Source organism: Phaenicophaeus curvirostris, chromosome 1, assembly GCF_032191515.1.
Source record: "Phaenicophaeus curvirostris isolate KB17595 chromosome 1, BPBGC_Pcur_1.0, whole genome shotgun sequence".
Classification (NCBI taxonomy): Eukaryota; Metazoa; Chordata; class Aves; order Cuculiformes; family Cuculidae; genus Phaenicophaeus; species Phaenicophaeus curvirostris.
The window spans coordinates 64,989,835-65,014,997 of NC_091392.1; the positions used below are offsets into that span (position 1 = coordinate 64,989,835).

Consider the following 25,163-nt stretch of genomic DNA (forward strand, 5'->3'; position numbering starts at 1 on the left):
TTCTGTTAAACTCAGTGTTTTTTCTGTTGTTTGTCCTGTACACTTCACCTTAACTCATATGCTTGAGAAACACCTGGGAGAAAAGCTTCCTTGGCTAAAGATTTATCAGCACTGAGCTTCTGGTCAGCAAGTGAGACCTGAAGTACCAGGAGTCCTCCTGCACAAAACGAAGAAGATCAGTCTGACAAATCCTGAGATGTGTTATGGGAGGAAGGGGGATACCAGGCAGAAGAGAAATAAAAGACCACTAAAACAAAATCAATGCATTCGAAGAGGTCGCAATGGCGAAGAAGTCGCAATTTTCCCTGTTCTTTCTTTCATTGGAAAGCCTTCACCTTCAGTTTATTTGGGCAGAATACTTCTAGGTATAAGACCAAATTTTCCGCTTTATTGAAATAAATAGGACTGTATATATGGAAGTTTCTGAGAGGAAAGAAACACGCTCCTTCACAGGGTAGCATGTCTATGGCTTTTGTTAACAGGTAAAACACAATAAAAGCTCAGGCCTCTGCACCGTCACAAAGTCTTCTTCCTCAGCAAGAGCAAAGCTGGTGGTGGTGCTGGAGAATGGCCCATACCTGTGGGTAGTCCAGTCCATTAGTCTGATCGTGCTAATGGCTACAGCACCTCACTGTGACGTAGGTTCAGTTTCCTGATGGGCAAAGCCAGATTTGAGTTGCCCTTCCAAAGTGCAAAGTTTAGTTACCAGCGCCTACCTCCCTGGAGCTGCAAGAAAGTTCTCGAGCTGATTGCTGGTTAGTGTCTTAAGTGCTGGAAAGTGCACAGCACATGTCTGTGGGCTTTCAGGTTTCTCCAGAGATGCTCCAAAGGCCAGAGTCCCCAGACTGCAAACATGCCTGAGGTCCAGGTGACACAGGGACACTAGAGTTCCCAGGGAGCTCCAGGGGATTCAGGAGGCCACATACCACCGGTGTCCACGATGAGGTTTGGGAGTGGACTCTGAGTATGGCAGAGTCTTCCCTTGTCCCCATCCTCCCAGCTATCTCCCCTGCCTCAGAAGTACTTGAGTGAAACTGGGTGTCCAATGTCCCCATGATGTGCACCTTCTGGCCAGTACAGCAAGGGACATGAGGCCCTGGGAACCAGAAGCAAAAGCTGTCACTGCTACCATCCATGGGGCTTCTGCAGGGAGAAAGAATTACAACAGGACTTGCGTAACAGCAGAGTTACAGTGCCCACCTGCTGCAGGAAGCTGTCTTAGGTCTTGTCTACACATAAGCAGCCAATATTGCCTTTCTAAATCAAAAATCAAAACCAGGCTAGATTAAGCCAGAGCAGGCTACTTTGCAAGTAAGCTAGTTCCTGTTTAAAAACCATTTGGGTGATAGTCGGACATAGTCACGCTGATGAAAGTGTGCCTGTTTCTGCAGGTCTTTCTGATAAACGTAGTTAAAAAAACTGAGCATCATTCTATCAATGAAGTTGCTCTCACAAGGCACTCTGATGATTTAGCTCTATTGCTTCTAATCCATTTCCAGTGTGAAAAGTAACACTGTGTTCAGCTTAGCTCAGATTTGATCCTCATGGACTTAATATAAGTTAAAAATAGTGTGAATGGAACATAAATAGAAATGTCCTCACACACTTGGAAGATTTAAGTGAAATTACATACTGTGCTAAACCAACCTAACTTTAAAGTAAATGTGCCCTTAGGTCTAGTTACGTCATTGGTAAAGCTCTGACAGGAGAGCATGTCATTTTTTTCCCCTTCTTTATTAAGAAGCTTATGCAGATAAAAAGTTCTGAGGTAGATGCTTTAAATCAGCATCAGTACAGTTATACTGATGGAGCTTACACTACTTCTGAGTACAACTGTATGGCAATGCTTTCCTACAGGGAGATGAAACCTTATTGTGCAGTTGTGTTTGACCTGAAAAGCACAGGGGTATGGGAGGAAAATGTGATAATTGTGGAAGAAAAAGAGGATGCATTTTGGTATGAGATGTAAGCTAGGGCAAGTTAACAACAGAGGCAATATAACCACTGCCCACCACAGATGCTTCATCATGATAAGTACAGAGGCCCTGGGGACAAGAGGAGAAGGAAGGGTAAAGGTCCAGATCCTCTGTGAAGTGCCACACAGGTGCAATCTCATTTATCACTTTGTAGGAAGGGACAGTGCCTGCATCATGGTAGAAAATGTCTCCAGCCTGCAGCTTTGCTGCTTCTTGTCCATGTGATGCACATAACTGAGACAAGCCCTTGTTTGCAGCAATTGTGTTTCACCCTGGGGGGGATTTGCTTCTATTGATAGAATCAGATGGTGGGAAATTGCTTTGCTGTCGTTCAATGTGCCATACGTCAGCCAGTCCAAGGGACTTAGGCTAGAACAAGGTTTTGCTGATGCCTCTGCCCAGGGTCAGTAAAACACCCTTCCCTTCCTCCCAGAGAGGGAAAAATTTTGGGAAGTTTTACCAAGATTACAAATTACATCTACTTGTAGTCAAGATCAATAGCCTCACGAACTCAAAACACCAGCAGCAATGTGTTTACTCTCTGGTATCTGTCACAACATCAACATCAGTGGTGTAATTAAGACACAAAAAATACCAAGGTCTAAGTATCTCTCAGATACCCTGACACACACACACGCATGTGGAGCTGCACAACATCTCAGATCAGTATCTTTAGCTTTCTGAAAGGGGCCTACTCCCTTTTGCCTTTCTCTTCTTCACATGAAGTCTCATGGGAGCCCGAGGACTGAAGAGCAAAGGTGTCTCCATGTGGAGACATGTGCTCCCACATTTCATAGTATCATAGAATAGTTAGAGTTGGAGGGGACCTTAAAGATCATCCAGTTCCAACCCCCCTGCCATGGGCAGGGACACCTCCCACTAGATCAGGTTACCTAAGGCCCCATCCAACCTGGCCTTAAAAACCTCCAGGGATGGGGCATCCACAACCTCCCTTGGTAACCCTGTTCTAGTGTCTCACTACTCTCGTGGTGAAGAAATTCTTCCTAATGTCTAATCTAAATCTTCTCTCCAGTTTATAGCCGCTCCCCTTTGTCCTATAACCACAAGCCTTTATGAATAGGTTGGGAGCCTGTATGTATACTTTGGGAGGGAGGCTTACATTGCACTGCACTGTGATGGCCTTTCTCCAGAATGTAAGTGTAAATAAAACCCAACTATTCTTCTTTCTTTGTCTTAAACATTTTGCGTGAAGGCTGCCCATTTGTGTGCTTGTTTTGCAGCAGCAGCAACAAACAGTGGAGACGACGCAGCAGCAGAGCTGCCCAAGGATGGAGCTTGGGTTATTGCTCGAGGGCCTCGTCTGTGGCCCAGGTTCAGCAGACGGGCAGTGCAGGAGTGGGCACCGCTCTCCCTCACCTGGCCAAGCTCAAGGTGCAGAGCTGGTTGCTGCAGGGGGAGGTGATGCAGCAGCGGGCGCTGCCCCCCGCCTTCCTCCACCCACGGGATCCTCATGAAAGACACGCGGCAAGAGCGCCTGGTAAAAGGACTGGCAAGAAGGCATGCAGGGGCTCTCACTCATGCGCTGTCTCTCTAACGGTCACAAGTGGTGTCCCCCAGGGATCAGTGCTGCGTCCAGTCCCGTTCAACATCTTTATTAATGACCTGCATGAAGGCATTGAGTACACCCTTAGCAAGTTTGCAGATGACACTAAGCTGAGTGGAAGTGTCGATCTGCTGGAGGATAGGGAGGCTCTGCAAAGGGATCTGAACAGGCTAGACCACTGGATCAGATTGTGGTCTGAACAGGTTGGAATATGTTTCTGTACCTTTGGGAAGTTGCACCCCCATATCTCGGCAGTGCACCCAGGTATTTTTGTCTTTTTATGTTTGCTGGGGCCAGAATAAATATTGCTTTTGATTTTTGCCCTGGGAGTGATCTTGGCCTTCGGATCGTCGCACAGATAAATAAGCACCCACTGCCAGTCAGGTCTGGACCCAAGTGTGTGGCTCGTGGGTCTGGGGCGTGACACTACCACATGCAGTTACCCTTCTTTTACCAGGGAAAGAGCACAAAAGTTACAAAAGAAATCTTGCCAGGAATGAGTACAGGATCACTAGCAAGGATATAGGAACTTCAGGGATGTGCTGAAAATATAGAATATGTGTCCCTCACCCCAAAACAAGAATCAATGCATTGTGAATTATTCACACCCATAGAATGACTTCTTACAAGATCTACTCATCTCGTGAGTACTTAAACCAATGGTATTTTACAGAATTAATTTTTTGTGACTGGACCATTCTGACAACACTTCTCATACATGACAACAAATACGTCTTACAGGAAGTAAAATACAGCCTGCTAAAGACATAGCATGCAAGTCCCTGGGTACAATGCAGGCATATAATTATCAAATATACGTTGGGTTAGCAGACGTGTGGGCAAAACTCGCACGTGAAGGAGGGCACGAGAAATAAATTCTACACAAAGACTCCTTGCTGCTGGTGCTGTGGAGGACTCCAAGGGCATGAGCTCAGGATCAGCCTCTGTGGAGCTCCCTGTGCAAGTTAAGGATGGCGCTGAGCTGCCACTGCTGCTGTTTTTGGGGAGGCTTCAGGGTCATGGAATCATGGAATGGATTGGGTCAGAAGGGACCTTCAAGATCATCTAGTTCCAACCAGGGGGATTGTGCTTTGCACGTTGCCAGGGACAATGGCTGTGAGTGGCTGGGCACACTGTCGCCATGGGACTCTGGTGTCCGTGACAGCACTGAGAACACACCACAAAAGGGTGTCCCCTGGAGTGCCAGCTAGCAGCGCTGCCACTGCAGTACACCTCGTGCCAGCAGTGAGTAGGGCAGGTGCAGGGAAGGCTGGGCTGACAAGAGCCGAGGGCAAAGCACGGGTGGCTCAGGGGGGTTCTAAGGTCAGGGCGAGGTTGCAGCCGCTGTGGGGAGCAGCGTGGGCAAGGCAGGTGCCGTCCTCAGGGCTGGGTGCAAAGAAGGCCGGGAGGATGCGGGGATGTGCCCACATCCCCACAGCACTCATAAACCTTCCCCTTACTGCCTCTGAGCTCCCTTGACCCCTCTGCAACCAAGCCATGGGGCCCTGCACCTCCTGTCCCTCCCAGCCCCTCTGAGCTCCTTCTCTCCCTTCTCCTCCAGGCCATGGCTGTGGGCATCACCCACATCCTGACTGTCCTGAGCCTTGTGCAGTACACGCTGAAGATGGGAGACTGGAGCAATGTGGCCATGCAGGACCTCCTGAAGCAGCAAGAGGAGCAGAGCAGGGAGATGACTCGGCTGATGGAGGAGATGGAGATGCTGATCCAGGAGCCACACGGGCCTGTCCAGCAAGGCATGCTTGTTGCTGCCCTCCACAGTTGGTGGTTCTGGATATGTGCTGAGGCCCTCTTGGTGCTCTTTGCACTTTACTGGCTGCCCAGGCAGCAAAGCGCTGACAGCCGAAAAGGAACCTCAGGCAGTGTGGAGGAGGAGGGAGAGGAGGGAGAAGAGGATTTCTGACTAGACGACCCGGTTCTGTCTCTGGATAAGGTGGGTACCTCCACTGCATTGGACAATCCCTTCCCAAGAACAACTTTCTGACTGCGATGTTTCCAGGCACCAGCCAGCGTCTACGAAGCCCTCAGCACCCACAAGCGCAACCATCATTGACCGCCTGCTCGTGCCCCTGAGACTCTCCGTTGTGATCACAGTTGTGATGCTCCTCCTGCAGGAGGAGGCGCAGGAAGAGTTTATCCTATAGGAATATACATACATATATATATATATAAAGATTTGCTTGTTTGAAAAAATCCTGTGTCTCTGTGTGTTTGGACAACACTTGGTATGGGAATGTTACCCCTTTTCTCCATGTCCCCTCTGTAACCTAGATGAATTTCCCCTCAAATTTACCTGGTCAGTGTTAACACTTATGCTTAGGCAGTTAGGACCTCCTGATTTTCTCTCTTGGTGTTCTCGACATCCCTTCCTTCCTGCCTCCTTTCCCATGCCCTGGACCACCTCCCTTCTTGCTTCAGAAGATGCTGCTGAGAACAGCTGCATTCTCAGTGGCTCTCCCTTTTTTGGGCTGCCTGGCATATGGCTAACATCAACCCTTCTTTCACCAGGGGAAGATGACACAAGGTGCACACACAAGAAATCCTGCTAGGAACGAGAACAGAACCTCTAGGACAGGATATCTGAACTGCAGTGACGTGCTGAAAATCTAGGAGATGTCTCCCTAGCCCCAAAACGAGAAAGAACGCATTCTGAATTTTGCACACCCATAGAGTGACTTTTTAGAAGTTCTAGTAATCTCTTGAGTGCTTAAATTAGCATTATTTTACTGTGTTGATTTTTGTGACTGAACCATTCTGACAACTCTTCGTATATAAAAGAATGAATAGTTGTTACAAGAAGTACCCTACTACTGCCTGCTTAAGACAGAGCATGCGTGCTCCCTTTTTCTATGATAACTACTTCCAAGGTTGTCTTGGATCTTAAGAAGAGGACATATGCTTGTAGGCACACTTGTGTATTTTTATATGTACTCCTTATACCATAAAATTGTGAGACTTTTCAGAGTGAAGAAGAAATCAGAAAACGGTGGTTTATGATCAACACAAAAAAGGTGGGCTGAATATTACCCTACTTCCAGTCACTAGGGTCTTCTCCTGACTGCCTTGACTTTTCAAATACCCTAGAGAATAGCTTGGCTACCAAATAAGACAGTTCCCTAAGGACTCTGGGATGCATCTCATCACGTCCCATGGACTTATATATGTTCAGGTTCCTCAGGGGGTCATGAACCTGATCCTCTCTCACAGTGGGAAAGGCTATACCCCCACCTCCCCACTACAGTCCCCTCCTTGTTGTCAATTGACCCACAATGTGTGAGAGTAGTTGTCGGGAAGACTGAGGCAAAAGTTCTCTTGCTTCAAACAACGCTGCTCAATTCAACTGCTTTATCACTGGCTCTTCCTTTTTCTAAGACAAACCACCATGCACACATGAGAAATCCTACTAGGAACGAGCAAGGGAGCTGTTGGCAAGGATATCTTAACTTCAGTGACATACTGAAAATCTTGGCGATGTCTGACTCTGTCTCTCCAAAATGAGAAAAAACACGTTGTGAATTATTCACACACATAGAATGACTTCTTAAAAGATGTACTCACCTCTTAAGCACTTAAACTAACGTTCTTTTTCTGTATTAATTTTTGTGACTCAACCATTCTGAAACTTTTGTCATATAAAAGGATGAAAAGATTTTTCAGGAAGTAGCCTACCGCCTGCTTCAGACATAGCATACATGCCTCTTTTTCCATGATAAATCCTTTAAAATTGTCTCAGATCTTCAAAAAAGGACATTTGCCCGTAGGCACACTTGTATATTCTTAGATGTACTTCTGGTACTATTAAATTGTGAGACCTTTCAGAGTTAAGAAGAAATCTGAAAATACTGGGTTATGATCAACACAGAAACATTTACAGCACTGAGTTTCCTTATTTCTTCCAAAGTTTAATAAAAAAAAAAAAAAAGACCTGGAAAGAATGGCAAGGTAGATTGCATTTTAATAAAAGTAAATTTGCTCAAAGTGGAAGGAAACAACGTGGAGCTTAGAACTTGGTGCTAACTTTCTATACATTACTCAAGAGCTGAAGATCGGTTTGAGCAAAATGTCCAAATCATGGAAACGCTGGGCAAAGAATTAAAAGAACTCCAGAGATGGGCTACAGGTCTGTACAAATTTGGCAAACCATTAGTTTGTCTCATTAGCTGCGTGCTAGAGGTCTCATAGCAAAAGACAGCCATTGGTGACATTTTCCCCTGTTCCCCCAGGTGGATGTCACTGAGCATTCTCTTTAACTTCCTGAGACTCTGTCAGTCCTCTGCAAAGTATCTGGATTATTTTCCTGATCCTGGTAATTGTGTAATTGCTTTCAATGAGTACAGCAATACATCCTCTAACGTTATTAACATATAATGCTACCTGGTAGAGGTGGGATGCTACAATCAGACTATACATAAGCAACAGAGGAACTAGTCCATGAAGTATTTATTTTCAATAACACAGCCCCATGGTTGTGATCAACACTGAAAAGTGACTTATTTCTATCTAGGATCTTTGCAATATTATCTGACTATCTCAGAAAGAGGAGTGAACACCTCTCCAGGACTTCTCTGGCAGTACACCACCACCTTGCACCTCAAAGGCATGGCAGCAGGAGCAAATTGGTCATACCAAGGGTCATACAAGAAACCTGTGTTAATGCCTAAGACTGAACCTGGATAGTAAATCCCAGTCCTTTTCAAAACAAGTACCACCATTATGATGACAAGGCAGCAGCAGCCCTCGCCTGAACCCCAACCTCATGTGGACAGACCTCCTGCAGCTCCAAATATGGGAAGGCAGCCACAAATCAAGCACCCTACAGAGACCTGGAATTCCAGGGGAGGCTGGTGATTTTTCCAGCTTCTCAAACTGTGCCACCCAGGTGCGGGAATGAAATGACGAGACGGACTCCAGATAGATATAAAAGCGGAGACCTTTATTGTTGGAACTTACAGGTTTATATACGTTTGCTCATCTGTCCACACGCTTCCCATAGCATCCTGATTGGCCCAGGCCTATTGTCCACACACTCACAATCACCAGCATCAACATTTGGTTGGTTGACCTCCAAAATCCCACACGCTGCCCCTATATGCTGTCTCCACCCCAATTTGCATCTCCGATGTTCACCTCTTTGTTCAGTTTCCCTGCTCTTACAACCCAAGGTCAGTTCAAGGACCCCAAGTCAAAGAAGTATCAAACAGGTCTACCTTGCTATCACTGATTCCTACACCCAGGCACTGCTGCTTGTTGGTGGCAGCCACTGGCTTTTACTCTGGCTGTATGCAGAGAACCGCTGCAGGGAAACGCTTCCCTCATAAATAGCAAGCAACACCTCTGAGAGGGAGAGGACAAAACACCAAAATACAGGAGGCCTGTCTTAAGCCTCTGGATCTTAAGCTCTTCCCATGACTATTGCTGTAATGTGACATTCAGTGCTTTAAAAAATTTTAAAAAAACTACCTTATGCAGTGCTGCAGTCCTTTGCAGGGAACAAGAATGAGGTTTGTCAACTATCTCTGCCTTTCACAGTAAACCAACTCCAATCAAATGATAATGTTACAGACAGGTACAAATTGTGATACTTGATTTTCAGTGTTCATTTCACGAACATTTTTTAGTTGTTAGTTTTAAAAGGAAAGGAAATTAAATGGGAAAATGATTGCTCTATGCTAAATTCACCAGTTAAACTCACAGGAAACTGCAAAAGATAAGGTTCCCATAGCAATTGGAAAAGGTCCTGCATTGCTCAGATGAGGCCTGATTTTCCCGGTTACTTTCAGGGCTGGTGGTTTATCTCCACATAGCACAGGGAAAAGCAATTACTTGGAATGAGGAACAAGGGAGAGGAGCCTGTGGCATCTCAGATTCTTTTTAATGGCCATTCTCTGGCATAGTTTAATGTGCCACTATTGCGACACAGCTGTGCACCAGCCCGTGTGCCTTTGACCACAGCAGAGCTCCTGCGGGGAAGGTGCCACTGGCCTTTCCTGTGGTTAGCTGTGAAATTCTGATAGGCATTCAAACAGGTTTTGGCAGAGAGTTTTACAGCCCCAGCCTCCACAGGACAGGGCTGTGTCGCAGCACATCAAATGCTGCATCTGAGCACAATCCCTCCCAGCCATTGTCTCACATTCATGACTACCCTGGCAATAGAGACCTTTAATTCAATGTAATCTGCTTCCAATGAACACATCTTACCTATTAATTATCACTTTATCTTGCTGGAGCTAATGATTATTGCACCAAATGATTTCTTCTTCCTTATCCCCTAAGCATTCATCTGCAGAAAAGCCAAGGAAACACAATTCTTCTCCCATTCTTGCCCCAAAGCTACTCTGCAGCACAGAATCTAACCCATCAACTCCTTCATTAATTCCTCTACAAAATGCCCCAGTTAATTTTGTGGGCATGCTGTCCCCAGGGTCTCATTTCTCTATGCTGTGCCACAGCTCATTTTTCCTACCAACTGCTCTGGGACTTTTCCTGCACTCCATGAATTTTCTGAAGAAATTCTCAAATGTTCAGCTATTTCACTCCTGGATGTGTTTTCAGTGGGTTATGTAGTCTTGACCAAGAGCAAGTTCCCTAGACACTTATTCTTCACCCCTCTCCATCCTCAGACTGCCTTGAGATCCATCATGAACTACGATTGCATCAAGCACCCTGTCACTCTCTTCCCTTTCAGTGACAGCTGAAGCTGTAACTGGCAACACTGCAGCCTCCTTTTATCATTGCCTATGATATGCTCCTGGTTCCCTCTCTCCCATACAGAGCTGACCTAACAGGGGATTTCCCTTTGTCATCCTCCAGCTTCTTATGTACTTCTGAACCAACTCAGTTATTCCCTGTGCTAATGCCCCATCATTTTGTACCTTTGCATCCCCAACTTTGCTCCTGCACAACTTTGTTCTCTGCTCTCTCTCACCACTGTGGTTTCCTTTCCTCCTCCCAACACAACCACTTTTTTTTCTTTCTAGTTTTGTCAATACATTGTTTTTCTCTTCCCCACCAGTGTCAGTACTGGAGGACACTTCTGACAAAAGTGTGTTGCTCTCTCCCCAGCTGCTGACAGGGAGAGCTATCCTCGGGGTGTCAAAAGAAATGCTGTCCCTGGTGGGTGCAGCCAGCTGGCTGGAAGGAGTCTGTGTCCCAGATGCTTCTGTCTTGGGCGTGAAGGAGAGATAAGAAGAGCCGAGGAGAGAAAAGAAACCACTTTGAGAAGGAAAGAGCATATTAGTCTGGGGTATGGAGGGGTCACGCTCAGTGCCTTAGAAGTGAGTTTCTCTCTCTGTGATGCTGAGCACCTCCTGGACTGGAGTGGACCATCCCTTGTGCTTCAGGTTGGACAGCCCGGACACGTGCTTCTTCAGCTGTGGCAGATCCTCCGCTGGGGAAATCAGCTGTGTTAGCCGCTGCAGAGAGGAAGTCTCTGTTAATTAAGCTGATAAGAAAACTGATACCCAATAGCAATCCAAAACCATTGCTGGGGGCAAAGGCATCTAGAGAGCTAATGCTCCTGGCTCCCCACTCCTCTCCTGCTGACTGGCTGTGGAAAGGAGAGGAAGGAAAGCAGTTTCAACTTAACTGCTCTCGATGACAATTTTTCCACCCCTGGGCTAAAACCCAGGCCATGCATTGACAACCCAATGTACTGGGCTCCTCACAGATATGTTTCTGGGAGAAAGCATACTAGGGATTAGCCCCACAGACATTTTCTCTGACCATGAAAAAACTGTAAATTCTGGGTTTTTTCCTTACACCAAGTTACCATGCCTCTCATTGGCTTTGTTGTGGAGCCTTCCAAATGGTCTGACCATCAGAAAGTGCTGGGTGTCTCCTGCTGTAGCCTGAAATAGGGTGGCAGGAGATACCTCCCTCAGTGGCACTTCCCCTCTTCAAGCCAGACAGACTGTGATGGTGCAGGAAAGGGTTAGGGGACAGTTGCCTGCCCTTAGCTTTCCACAGCTTCTGCAATGCAGGGGCGCTGCAGGCTGCTACACACACATGTACATTAGTGTTGTGTCACCTTTGGGGAGTCTGTTCTTAAAAAATGTAACAGAACTCAGAGCTCCTTGGGCAAAAAGTGCTGACCCACACAGACAGCTGCTGTGAATTTCTAGTCTTTCTCATCCTATTTGGGAAAGCCCCTCTGGTACCACACACCTTCCTGAGTTTCTGGGCTCCTCCCAAAGCCAAGTAACCCACACTGTCCTGCAGCCACCTGCTAAGATCCATGGGCCAGGGTATCGCTTCCCTGCTGAATACCAGCTTTCACAGTTTACAGCTTCTGTCACAAGCTGTTCAAGCCAGTGCACCCCCTCTCCTTGCAGAGTGCATCATAAGCAGAGCAGACAATTCATCTGTGACTCATTGGATTAACTTCAGTGCTTCCACTCATTGCGAAGTGCCTGCCAGAATTCTGAATTTGGCTCATCTATTCAGAAGTATTTTCTCCACGATTTCTGAACTCAGCCTTGGTCTGCAGCAGCTCTGTGAGCACTTCATTGCAAGTTTTCAGTCTTTGGAGCTTGATCTGTCTTAATCAGACACATCAGAAAACATCATTTATGTTTCTTGGTCACTCAGGTGTAATGAAGAATCAGTTTGTTGCAGTGACTGATCATAATTAGCAATTACAAACTTGCTTTCAGTGAATAGTTTGCAATATTCAGTTGAAAGGCGCTGTTCCTGGAAGCATCTGTGTCAGAAAATTAATTCACTACATTCCTGGGGTGTGACTGGAAACAGGGAACAGGTATATTTTGAAAAAAACTGTTTTGAAAACCGGAGCAACTATTCCAGGAGGTACTGTGTGGTTGGCTTTGATTCTTCCCTGAATGAACCCAGGCTTGGCAGTGGATTCCTTCCTGCATGCCTAAAGTACATCCTTGGAAATTTCTTCAAACTAATAGAACTGAGAAGTCCCTGGAAATTACAATAAACGTCATCTAAACCAGGGGAAAGAGAAAACCCCTCAGTATAGAACTGGCCAAATCAGTGCCTTGGATGTACTGTAAAATAAGTATTAATGCTACTTATAGCAACATCTCAGTCCAACGACTCAAAGTACCTTGCAACAGGTGAAAAATACTGCTTGTTTAGGAGGCAGGACATTGGGCAATTATTCCACTGACAGCTCCAGGTCATCATTTAGACACACGAAACATCTGAGCTGTGAGGTGTCAGACATGTTGTCGTGCACCCAGTCAAACTCTTCAAACTGGCCTCAGGAAAGGATTGATGCATCACTGCTAAATTGCAAGGAGCACAGGAGAGGGCTGCAAGAGGCAGGGCTCAAGGTCTGAACAGGGAACAAATTGTATCACAGCACCTTGGCAGAAGATTCACCTGGGTTTCCTCATATTGGGAGTTCTACAGCTCACAGCTCCTTCCCAATCTTGTCATCTCTTCATAGACTCCAAAGGCAACCAGGAGAGCAAAGAGCCAAAGACAGCTTAAACAGGAACTATTTCATCGCATTGTAATTCTCCTTGACCTCCCTGCCTGCACAGTTGTTCCTCTCTGGGCATTGTGCTGTATCTTCTCCTGAGCCCCGGATGGGCATTAGCCAGCTCTACCACGACTCCTGTCACTCCCTATTAAATCACATCTCCCAGCCAGTGAATAAGAGCCCCTCTGGGCACAAATTCGCCTTCTCAGAGGCAATGGAGCCAGTGATGACATCCTGCACCCAGCTCATCTCTGGCTGTGTTGGCAGTGCAGGCTCCTCCCCGCCATGACCCCACAATGGGATTGCCGTACCTACACCACAGCCACAGGGATGTTCCCATCACCTGCTCCCAACCCCAGCCCACTGCAGATGAACCTACAGTCAGTAAGGGTGGGGAAGGATCAGAAGAGAAATCATGCATAAATTTATATATGTGGTACATCCCCCAGGTCTTTCTTTGTGGGTCAGGTGGGGGCCATCACTATGTCACCACCTTCTTAGACACTCTTCTACCTAGGACAAGGTGTCTACAGTGAAAGAGGACAGGCACGGGTGTGGCATAGGGTAGACCTTTAGAGCTCTGTGAGCATGTCATCTTTAACAGCCTCGTATAATTTCTTCAGAGAAAATAACATGGTCCTGACATAGGACTAAAAAGGGAATAGGGACAAGAAGTAAAAGCAAAACAGATCCTGGTTTTGCACCTGGTTTGCACTGGCATTTATCAGCAACAAAAGAGTAAGTCGAACATGGTGGTATTGCCATCTTCACTTACATAGCCAGCAGGACCACCTGGACCATAAACCATGCCAATCAGCCTGTGGCCTCAGGTAGCCCATATAAGGGGGTCCTCTGCCATCCAGCAGAGCCAGTGTTAGAGATGCTCTACGTTTGCCTACGTACCGCACTGAGCATGGTGTTGCAACATCTCGTGGGAGATTTGGTGATCACCTTGGAAGCTGGGCTGACACTCGCCAAGCCCTCCAAATTGCCATCAAGAGCTACGGGGCATTCTGGGGAAGGGCCATTCTTTCCCCCCACCCTTGCCTTGTCAAAGGAGAAATGTGCCATGTACTTCTTCCCTGGGGCCCTTCCCACGAGCTGTCTGGGGGAAGCAGCAGAAACTTGCCCAGTGACCACAATCCCAGTACCTGCTTCAGGGATCCTTTAGTTTTCAGGAGGATGAAGATGGCGTAGAGAGGAATGCAGACCATGGAGGAGAGTGCCATCAGCCAGCCCACCACATAGCCCCAGGGAGGGTACACGTAGGAATTGTTGTATTTCAAGGGTGTGTACTTGATCAGGGAAAACAGGAAAACAGCCTGAGGAGCAAAAAAAAAAACAAAAACAAAAAACATGAAATAGCCAGAGCAAAGGGAGCAAAAAGCTGGGGCAGCCAAGCCTGGCCACCATGCAGGCCCTGGCTGGGTGGCAATGGGTGTGAAGATTTGCATAAGCTAGCATGGACCTTGCTAGACACAGCAGGACAGAGCTTTGCGCATGCTAACCACACGAGATGTTATCTCAGAGCTAGAGCCAGGCTTGTCTGTGGTGTAAAGCCTTTGGGCTTCTTAAGGGTTCAACGTAAGCAAAGTTTGCAGCAGCTTTGAGGGTCCAGCACACTAAGACAGATGTTTATTCATATCAAAGTCAGGAAATGTTATTGTCGCTGGAAGAAGGCCCCTAGAAGTACCACACAGGCACAGATTTACCTCTCTTGGGGCTCTCTAGCCACAGAGCTCTCAGATTATTTGGACTGGATCAGGCTGTCTTTGAAAATTCTTCCTGATATTCAGCTCCCGTTGGAGCCTGAGGACAAAGGACTAGAAATCTTTCGGAAGCTGTAGCTATTGATTCCAGTTTTGTTTCCACTGAGGTCAGAGAAAACAACTCTCAACATCAGATGCAGAGGCAGAATTTGGCTCAAAAATCATGTACGAGTCAGTGGAGCATGACTGGACATAAATTCAAAATAGGCAAGAACTTGCCTGTCTTAGGGTCTATTTTCTTTCAACACAGTTGTCACAGAAGTTTTAAAAGAGATTTAATAATATCTAAAGCAAACAGCCATGAAAAGATATTTCTGAACCATGGGAGGTCACAGGAACACAGACTGAAGCAAGTATTTCAGAACAGGGTAATTCTCACTGGTCTTATGTTCAAAAGCAATTTAAACAAACCTCTCCACACTTTGAGGATAAATTTCCCTTTGTCTTCACAGTAAACAAGTAGCTTTTCATGCTCAATTAATTTCCCATTCAAAAGATAAAGCTTTACAAAGGAAATAAATTGCCACCTCAGCTGTGGACAAGCTTCTGCTTCTCCATAGCTATTTGAAAAAATTACAGCAGCACCTTGAAGACAACTTTTCTATTGAGAACCCGGGGACCTAGAATAATATGCCATGTTGTCATAATTGCACTTACCAAGCACAGACCTGGGGTCAACACCAGCCAGCATATCTTGATCAAGGGCCATGGCCGGAAACCAATCATATCTTCAATATTGTCGTAAAAGCGATTGGCACCTTGGCCACCAGCCAGCACGGAGACAAAGTCAGAGATCAGATCATTGTTATTTCTTCAACCACTATTCACATCAGGTCTGTATTTTCTTTATGCTCTGTATTAACTCTGGGCAAAAACACAGCTATCTTAAAAATATAGCACCAGATAATGGGCTTGTCTGTGATGAAAAAGGCCCATCTGTGGCTAAACACAGCTGGAAGCTTTTTAACTTCAGCCGTAGTTTATCAGAAAGCTTGATATAGAAGAAATTTTTGGTACCTCAGAGAGCAGCAGCTGTAAGCGAGAGGCTGCAGGCCATGTGCAACTAAGAGCTGGTAAGGACAGGCACAGGGCAAGGAGGTGTGCCTGGTTTATAGGTCAGCAAGGGAAAGATCTTGCAGGTTGAGCACATGGGATTGTGTGAGCTCAGAGTGCTAAAAGGAACAAAGAGAGTAGGGGACACCAAACAAAACCATCTATTTGTAGCCAGATTGATACACCAGGGAAGTCACATCAAGAATCCCCACTGAGCTGGGCATTTCCCCTGTCATCAAGAGCCTGCTTTCCACAGAATATTTTACTTTTTACATAAACCCAGAAGACTTGCTAATCCCAACTCTGCTGGAAACCAAATTTTCTATCTGAAAGTGCTTTTGTACTGTCCAATGGGAGCTGTCCTATGGGTGCCTGATCTCCTTCTCCTCTCATTAGTTTCTCTTACTAAATTATGTTCTGGGTATTTGTGTGGGACCCACACAAATCTCATGGTCCACCACAGTGAGATATACCTCTGAAGAACCTCTAAAAGTCCTGCCACTGGTCAGACCTTATCCATTGACTCTTCACAGCCCAAAGCACAAAGAGGAAATGCATGCAATGGTATATAGAGGAAACAGCACGATGCAGATGGACTTGTAGTAAGCTCTACAATGTCTTCAAGGAGCATAAGCCTAATGTTGGCCAGAAAGAGATGTAAAATGAAGAATCAAAAAGTCATTCGTAAGATGCTGTAACTTCTTCCTAACTAGAGCTAAGCAGAGGTACTATATCAGACTGCAGCAGGTAAAATAGAGTAACAATATTAGACCAAAAAAAATGGAGCTAGACTGTCTACAAAGAGGGTTACCAACTGGGCACCTCTGGCATGAAATAATACCATATTTTTTTAATTGAAGTTTAATCACAGTGTGTAGCTGATAAAGAAGGGTTCTGCTTTTAGGGGTGTTTATCCCACTATGAATTCAATGTTATGCCACAGTTCCCACCTGCAAGTATGATGAGACCTTGACTCTTTGCATCTTAACACCAGAAGTCTGATCTGGGCAAAATATATGCCTAGAGGACTGGCCACAGTTGTGAGTGTTTGGGGTTTGGTGAGTTTTATTTTGGTTTGTTGTTTTTTGTGAGCTAAATAGCTGTGTTACGTTTTCTTTCAAAAGTATGCATTCTACAAACGCACATTATGTGTGCTTTTCTTTTTTTGTAGTTCTTTGCACTCTTTTTTGTAACCCATGACTAATGTTTGCAGGAAAGCTCTTCTAAACCCAGCTTTTTGAAGTACTTAGGCTGGAGGGGGCAGGTTCTTTGAACACCTCATGGGTCCCATCTTGAGCTGGCAAGTTAACAAGTAGCCTCAAGCAAAGACAACAAACTGTGACATAGCAAGGGACATGCAGCCTTCTGTGGGAGCCCATCCTGAACTGCAGAACAGAACCCTAAAACCTGCAAGCTGCAAATATCATAAAAGCTCCTGCAGAGAAAACCATAAAGATTTCCCCGAAGATATTTTTGTTGGAATGAACAATGATGTTTGCTGTTGTCCCCAATATCCCAAGACAAGGAAGAATGGCATTCAGGAATAGGGCAGTTATCCATGCATGCCAGTACCACTTCTCTCATGCTCACCAATTCCATATACCTTCAAAGATGTAGCATTTTTTTCTGACAAATGACTTAGTTTTGCTACATAAATTAATGGGAATAAATTTCGCACAAACTCAACTAGAGTTATGCTTAGATCCCTATGTCTCGTACTTATGGAGACCTTCTCATCTTATGCAGCTTATAACAACAGTGAGTGATACCAAGACTGAAAGAGACAAAGATTTGATTTTATTTGTACAATAGCCTGAAAGAGTGACTTTCACCAATCTGCTAGTTTGGAATCTATGAAAAAGCCCTCCCTTTTATATTTTTTCCTCCCAAGCTGCATTTATTTGCATTCATCTATATCAAATTTCATCTGCAGGATTTCAATAGGTGATGACCGTGGCTCTGTGCCACAGTGCTAAGTTTGTATCTACTCCCTCTCTGTCTCAAACCTGCAGCATCAACACCTGCGCCAAGTCAGTGCAAAATGCCAGCAGCAGACACGTTGTGGCACTGCAACAACTGTGCACCCTTTGGTTACCAGGTGCACAGAGCAAGCCCCTTGTGGACCATAAATAAGCACGTAAGATCACCTGCAGTCCGTGCATCCGAGATGATAAAGCACACACAGCCAGAGCAAGGTGGCAGGCAAGATGAAGCAGAAAGAGGTTGCTGCTTCTGGTAGCTACGCTGCATGTGAGCAGGAGAGCAAGAGAAAGATTTAGACCAGCACAACATGGGTTCACCCTAGGACCACGCACAGGTACCCACTGGCATCAGTTTGCTTTAGCTTTGTAAACACACCTAATGGTTTCAGCCTCAGCTCTCCAGTAGTGATGCAGGTACACCCTTTCTCCTGGAACAGCTAATCCTAATGTGAATGCTGTGACTGCTTGGAAGATATCCTCTCTGCAGCATGCTTTGGTGGCATCACGTTGTGAATCACAGAGCTCAAAATCCATGCTTACTTCCATGAGCGCTGTCTGTCGCAAAGTAGAAGGTAGAGAGGAGAAAGCGGGGGAAAAACCCACAAAACCTTCCAGGACTCCCTCTAGGGAACGTGATCAGCAAATCTGATGCTGTGTGATCCTTTCACAGGCAAAGAGCAGTGCACAAGGAAATCCTCAGATCTTTGCAAGAGCAGCTGCCTGGCAGCAGAGGGAAGCTGCCAAGTGGTGGGTGTCTGGCGTATGTGCTGGGAGAGGGGAAACTCAGAACGCATATTTGTGTTAGCAAAAAGGCTGCAGTTCTTCACAGTGTAAGCAAGAGGCTCAGTGCTGCCAATTCTGAGGCTGGGGGGGAAATAAATCCAAACATCAACTGGGACTATACATCTTTCTTTTCCACTAAGATGCCCCATCTTGGTCCTCTGACTACATTTTGGATCAGAATCAGTCCTATGGATGCAAATCAGAACATCAAGAGGGTAAAATCCTGCTGTGTGGATTAGGCAAATGAATCCATGGTGGTGAGGGAAAGGGCCATTTCTCAGTCCCCAGCTGTTCTTTCCCTCTCCCAGGCTGCTGGGGCAGCATCACCTCTCCAGCTGCTCATTGCCTGCCATTGCTCCTCTCCTGGGGTTGTCAGAAAACACGTGGCCTGTGTGACTGTAAAAATGATGGGGAGGCGGAGTGTTTATACACTAAAGTATAATTCAGGTTAATGTAACCAAGCATGGTGATGAAGAAGTCCTGTCACAGATGGATGAGAACCTCCATCCCCCTGGAAATCCCAAGACTGGGTAGAAGGCAACTCTAAATTTAAATCTGGCCAGGATCTGGTATTGCAAGCTCTCATGTTAGCTTCCCTTGCAGGACATGTCTCTTAAAAAAAATCATTCTTACAGATCTGCTTCTGTTGCATTACCTGGAGGTCAAGCCCAAGCTGGACCTGCTCCCATTTCAGTGAGAGGAGTCAGACAGACTAGCAATTGGCTCCTGCTACTACGCATACAGTGTTTAGAGAACCTGATAACCCGTTCATCAGCAAATGCACTACAGTCAACACAACCTCTATAAAACTATAAGCACCAATAAGAACACACAGGGACTGACTGTTCACTGTCTTTTCTGAAATAGGACAACAAAAGTTGTCACTTTTTGTCACAAAAAGTTTCACTTTTGGTGAAACTAGCAAGTGCCAGATTCAAAGCAAGGATGAGAGAGTGACTCCTCACAGAACACCTGACCAAGCCATGGAGCTTCTTGCTGCAGGATTTTTTGGATGATAAATGCTGGGAAAATTAACAAAAGAGAAATAAATAGATTTTACTTTTGGCTCTGGAAATCTCTGGGCAACAAGATGAAAATTGCACCTGGCTCCAGGACCACCAGCACAAGAAAGACCTGGACCTGTTAGAGTGGATCCAGAGGAGGGCCACAAAAATGATCAGAGGGCTGGAGCACCTCTCCTGTGAAGAAAGGCTGTGAGAGTTGGGGTTGTTCAGCCTGAAGAAGAGAGAGCTCCAGGGAGACCTTATAGCAGCCTTTCAGTCCTCAAAGGGGGCTTGAAGAAAAACAGAGACAGACCTTTCATCAGGGCTTGTAGGGGAGGGAGAAAGGGTAAAAATTTTAAACTGAAAGGGAGTAGATTTAGAATAGATATAAAGAAGGCATTTTTTACAGTGAGGGTGGTGAGACACTGGAAGACGTTGCCCAGAGAAGTTGTGGATGCACCAAGGTCAGGTTGAATAGGGCTTTGAGCAACCAGATCTAGTGAGAAATGTCTCTGCCCATGGCAGGGTGGGGGCATGGAACACGGATCACATGATGCTGTTTTTAAAGGTCTCTTCCAACTCCAATGATTCTATGGTTTTGTAATAAGTTGTTGGAAGCTGGAAGAATATTCACAGAAAATATCATTGCTAACTTTTCTATTATGCCCACCCCTGAGCATCCACTCCTGGCTGCTTAAAGAGACACAGCACGATACTTGTGCCTGCAGTCTTTTCCTTAGGTTAGGACAGCCAGGCCACTTGGCATAGCTAGGAGCCAGCAGGTGCTTGTTTGTGAGGTGTTGAGGGTCTAGTCTAAGCTGGTATCTACTGTAGCTTTGGATGATCCTTGAAGGTACTGCACTCTGTACCTCCATGAAGTTAAGGAAAGAGAACAGATGCACTGCATCACATACAACTAGAACCTTTGTCTGAAAACCACCACTGACAGGGCTGAACTACAGGCACAGTGTAAGCAAACAGAAACAGAGAACAAAGAACAACAGTCACTCCTCTATAGCTGATTTTCTAATTCAAAGGAGCAGCAAGGTATTTTCACATGATGACCCTTCAGAGAGGGATAAAAACCATTCCTACTCTTAATGTGGAGCAATTAAGAAACGTTGCAAGGAAGCACAGTGGAAACCAGACAAGAAAGAGGGTAATTATAGCATTTCTTTGCCCCCTAAGGATCTTTCCTATTCACTCCCACTTCTCAAACCCTCATCCATGCCTTGAGAATCAGCAATATGTTTTTGTCCTCCACTTACCATAGACCCATCCTACACAGATGACTTCAAAAATGGCCAGGAAGAGCAGGCATGTACCGCTGGCAGCATAGTAGTCAAAGAGCTGGAAGATGTACATCCCTCCCTGTTGAAGAGGTAGAGAATAGAGGACATGGCAGGAATATTCCATCTGAGGGAAAAATTACCAGGGCAAGTAGAAGAATAGCAGCAGACACATTGCACATAGAGCAGGTGGGAGAAGGAGAAAAGCCTTCACTTGGGTCTTTCTCCACTCTGTCCCAATATTACAGTCAAGCCTGGTGGAGGAAGAGCATTTAATGCTCATTTTATGATACTGCTGGACTAGCCTGGTTTGTATGGACATAGCAGCAGAAGCCAGTTTGTTGGGTTGTTTTAAATCAGTTAGCAAGTTTCCAGCATCATTTTGAAATACCATGTAGCAGTTCAGAACTTTGCACCCAAGAAACTGGGATCCTGAGTTTCAGGACATTGAGATACCTCATTTCAGCTGCATCTGTCTTTACATATTGCTCAAGGTCCAAGCCCAGTGATGGCAGAAGCATGTGGCTCCCCTGCTGTCTCTAACTTTGAGCTGAGTCTTACAAAGTTGCCATCAGTTCTTTGTACAGGTCAGTGGATGACTCCTCTCATACTTTCATGTGTTTTCTAAAAGAGAAAGTCCTTCCAATGCAAGTCAAACAGATGCTTTCAAATAGTCCTGAAGGGCTGTAGACACTGCCATAATAGCAGAGCAGTGACTTCTTTATCCCATCATGTATTAGGTGACATCCTGCAGTGACGGGAGTAGACGACTCCATGCAAGGGGTCATGCAAAAGCCACAGGAACCCTTAATGCAGTTTCATTCAAAGCTCTTTTGGTCACAGTAGGAGCTGCCTTTATCAAACCCTTAGCCGGAATCCACTTGGAGGATCATTCAGCAGTGCTAAAACTCCCATCCACACCACCAAGTGCGTGGTATGCACGCACAGCACAGCACACAACCATGCAGGCAGAGGTGCTTGGCTAGAGCTGCACAGCAGCACAAGCACTGTGCATGTAGCATCATACCTGCCCAGCTCTCCTGCTTCTGGTTCCAGGGATCACATGCTTCCCACTGGCTTAGGTGGGATTACCATGCAGCCGTTACCCTCAGCCTCCTCTCCTGCTGCTCTGCTTCTTGTGAAAAGCAGACAGCAAACAATCGCTGCCCTTAGAAGAGCTTCTACTTGTAGAGCTCAGCTTGTTTTAGCCACCAGGCCTGGTATTTGCATAATGCTGTGTGTCAGGTGGCCTCTCTGGGCTGTGGGACTGTCCCTTTGGAAGGCTCAGTTATGCAGCAAGTACAATAGCATCACACACAGTAAAAGCAACACCATCTGTGAGAGACACCAGCTGATGCATTAGAAATGAAGGATAATTAACAGCATGTAAGATGAGCTTGCTGTCTTGATCTGCTCCTCCAGAGCAGTCTAGTTGGGTTTCTGGTGCTCAGCTGTATACCCCAGCAACTCCTTTCTTACCTCAGTGACCAGCAATAAGCCCAGCAGGTAGCATATGACTGCAATGGCCAGGATCAGCAGCTCCCGACGCCCCTTCTTCCGAAAGACTCCCGGAAACATGTCAATGAGAGATGTGACCATGCTTTCCACACAAACAAACTGCAGAAGAAGACAGGTCAGAAAAAAGTGTCTCCCCTTCCCCAAACACACATTCCCTCTCATTGTCCTTTTTTCTTCTGGCCACTCAAATCCTTATTTTTTGTTTTCTGTCTGTCTTGATTCCACCAGGGTCCAGATGCAACTGCTAGGGACCCAAACACAGCTCAGTATATCAGTGATATCTCCTCTAGAGCTACAGACCAAATGGGTTAAAAGTACTATGTTGGAAGGATGAACTCTAAGGTGTGCGACAAATTACCTCAAACCAAACAGAGCGTGCTGCTGCACAGTGGGAACAACCAAGGGATGGATAGGGAAGGGGTAGACTGCACCTGAGATGGCCCTTATGCCAGAGGGGAGCTCACCCTTGCCACCATGAAACTATGGAGAGCCAAATAACTGTGAGTGCACAGTTCAGCCCTAACATCAAGCACACCCCTCGTACAGCAGGACTGGCTGCAAAATACAGCTGCCTGGGACAACCCAGTAGAGTGGGTAGCTGGGGGTCCTGCTGGTGAATTGCTGGCTTTTGAGGCTGACCATGGGGCAGAACACTTGCTCATTGCCACATGGCTCTCGGTCCATCACCCATGGGATACATAAGAGAACACCAGTCACTGCTAGGATGGCCCAGCCAGCATGAAGCTACAAGCAAGATGAGGCAGGAGGGAAGCTCAACCCAGAGAAAGAGAGAAAGGAGACCTCATTCTCCAGGTGCAGAGGCTGAGGTACTTACTGCAAAGCAGAGCCTAAGCAGAGCACACTGCCTGGCAGTATGCTGGGACACCTCTCCACTCCCTTTGTCTTGGCTTGCCAGGATTGCACACTGTACAGAGGTATGGGAGGGTAAGAGGTGGGCACACCAGCAAGGAAAGCACACAGGGATTGCTCTGGTGAGATGCAGCTGGGAGAAAACACTCCCTTTCCTCTTCCCAGACTGCCCTGCCCTGTGCCGGCCCTCACTGTGCAGCATGCAAGAATTTGGTGCTGGCACAGAGGTGGGAGCGGATGCAGCTGGGACACCCTCTTGTACACACAGGAAGGATTCCAAACAAAGATGCCAACACACGTCATCACTGGCCTCCTAGCGACCTTGGTTCTGAGCTCCCATATCATGAAATTGCTGCAGACAAAGTGAAGAACATATCCGAGGTACCAGCAAAGCACATAACTGCCTTATCCTTTCCCATAGCTCTGGAGAGTGCTCACCGTGGGGACTGGCACCTGGGTGTTAGACAAGGAGGGTATGTTTGCTGTACCTGGCTGTCCAGTCCCAGGAAGATCAACATGAGGAAGAAGAGGCAGGACCAAATCTGAGACACAGGCATCATCGTTACTGCCGTTGGATATGCTATGAAAGCCAGGCCAGGACCTGCCAACAGACCACATGATGCCCCACGAGTGTAGTACTACCTGCAACTCTGCAGCACAAAGTGAGTTCACGTATTGCTTCAGAACTCACTCCACCACGGCTCCCTGCCCATTCTGGGCTGAAAGCCACATTAGGAAGCATGGATACTGCAGACCTCGCTGCAGACACCCACAGTGATAGAGGATGTAGATAACATTCCCAGTTTCACTTCAGAAAGTTCCCCTCCCTCTTCAGGCTTTCTGTTTTGCATCTGCTCTGAAGTTTCCTGGGAAAAAAAAAACCTACCTGATTCAGCCACTTCTGCAATGGGTACACCCTGCTCTCGAGCCATGAAGCCCAGCACAGAGAAAATGGCAAAGCCAGCAACGAAGCTGGTGGCGCTGTTCAGGAAGCAGAGCATGATGCAGTCCCTACAGGGGGAGACCAGAGACAGAACGGTGTTTCCTGCTGCAGAATGGGTCCATTTGGGGTCACATGCGTACCCTGCTTCTCCTGTTGAACCGGATGGACTGAAGAATAGCAATGCTGCTCTTAAACTTCCTTGGAATTAGAAAGCTCAAAATGGAACAGAGACAAAAGTCAGCCTATCTACTTGGTATGCCACAGTTCAAGAGCTATAGGACTATAGATGGTACAAAAAGAGACACAGGGCAGCACCAGTGGCTTGTGAAGAGGATGCCACAAGGATATCAGTAGGGAGACAGCAACAAAAAAGTTCACAGGAGCCAAGTGAATAAGAAAAACAACAGAAAAAAATGAAGAAAAGTGCAAATTAGAAGAGGGAAGAGGTTGCAAAAGTAAGCATAGCCAAGGAAGAGAAGCATCTGAAAGTACGAACATGTACAGGATCAGCAGGTCTGGTAAATCAAGACTAATCAGTTAACAAAAGAGCACATCTGACAGGGGGTCTGTCTAGACTGTCTTTCTATTCTCAGAAGGAGGATGGAGTGAACTATGCTGCTTGTCCTGAAACATTTGTGCACTTGCTCCCTGTGAAAATGGGGTGCCAATCTGAGCTGACAGGGCTGGAAACCCACACCCCAAGATGATGCCTGGACATCTGCCAGAGCTGACTTATAGCATCAGCTGCTGTGGGGCAGTGTGGACACCCAGCATGTTTGGGCTGGAAAGCCATCCAGAGGTAAGCTGCCAGTCCAAGACACCTAAGACGTTAGAGGAAGGTGTCAGTGCACAACTCTGCTGGTGACAGAAACGTTTCAGGAAAGCCAGGGGAAAGTATTAATTGCCTGACCAACATTCCTGGTAGAACCTATTGGAGAACAGA

The 25,163-nt window shown here is 46.4% G+C and overlaps 1 protein-coding gene across 4 annotated transcripts in view; it reads right to left on the minus strand.

Annotated features, from left to right (window-relative positions):
• Positions 1 to 9,899: 9,899 nt before the first annotated feature.
• LOC138722446 (sodium- and chloride-dependent betaine transporter-like) overlaps positions 9,900 to 25,163 on the minus strand; it is a 39,015-nt gene continuing 23,751 nt past the window's right edge. For 2 of the 4 annotated variants that reach the window (XM_069860634.1, XM_069860638.1), the window contains 6 exons: positions 24,164 to 24,288; positions 23,766 to 23,878; positions 22,369 to 22,506; positions 20,869 to 20,971; positions 15,436 to 15,536; positions 13,775 to 14,331 (listed from right to left, as the gene is read on the minus strand). In XM_069860634.1, coding sequence (XP_069716735.1) covers positions 14,011 to 14,331; positions 15,436 to 15,536; positions 20,869 to 20,971; positions 22,369 to 22,506; positions 23,766 to 23,878; positions 24,164 to 24,288 — 901 coding nt within the window. In that variant the 3' untranslated portion in view covers positions 13,775 to 14,010. Of the gene's footprint in view, positions 10,971 to 11,310; positions 12,297 to 13,774; positions 14,332 to 15,435; positions 15,537 to 20,868; positions 20,972 to 22,368; positions 22,507 to 23,765; positions 23,879 to 24,163; positions 24,289 to 25,163 lie in introns of those variants that run through there. The other 2 variants (XM_069860639.1, XM_069860642.1) reach the window with 2 other exon arrangements.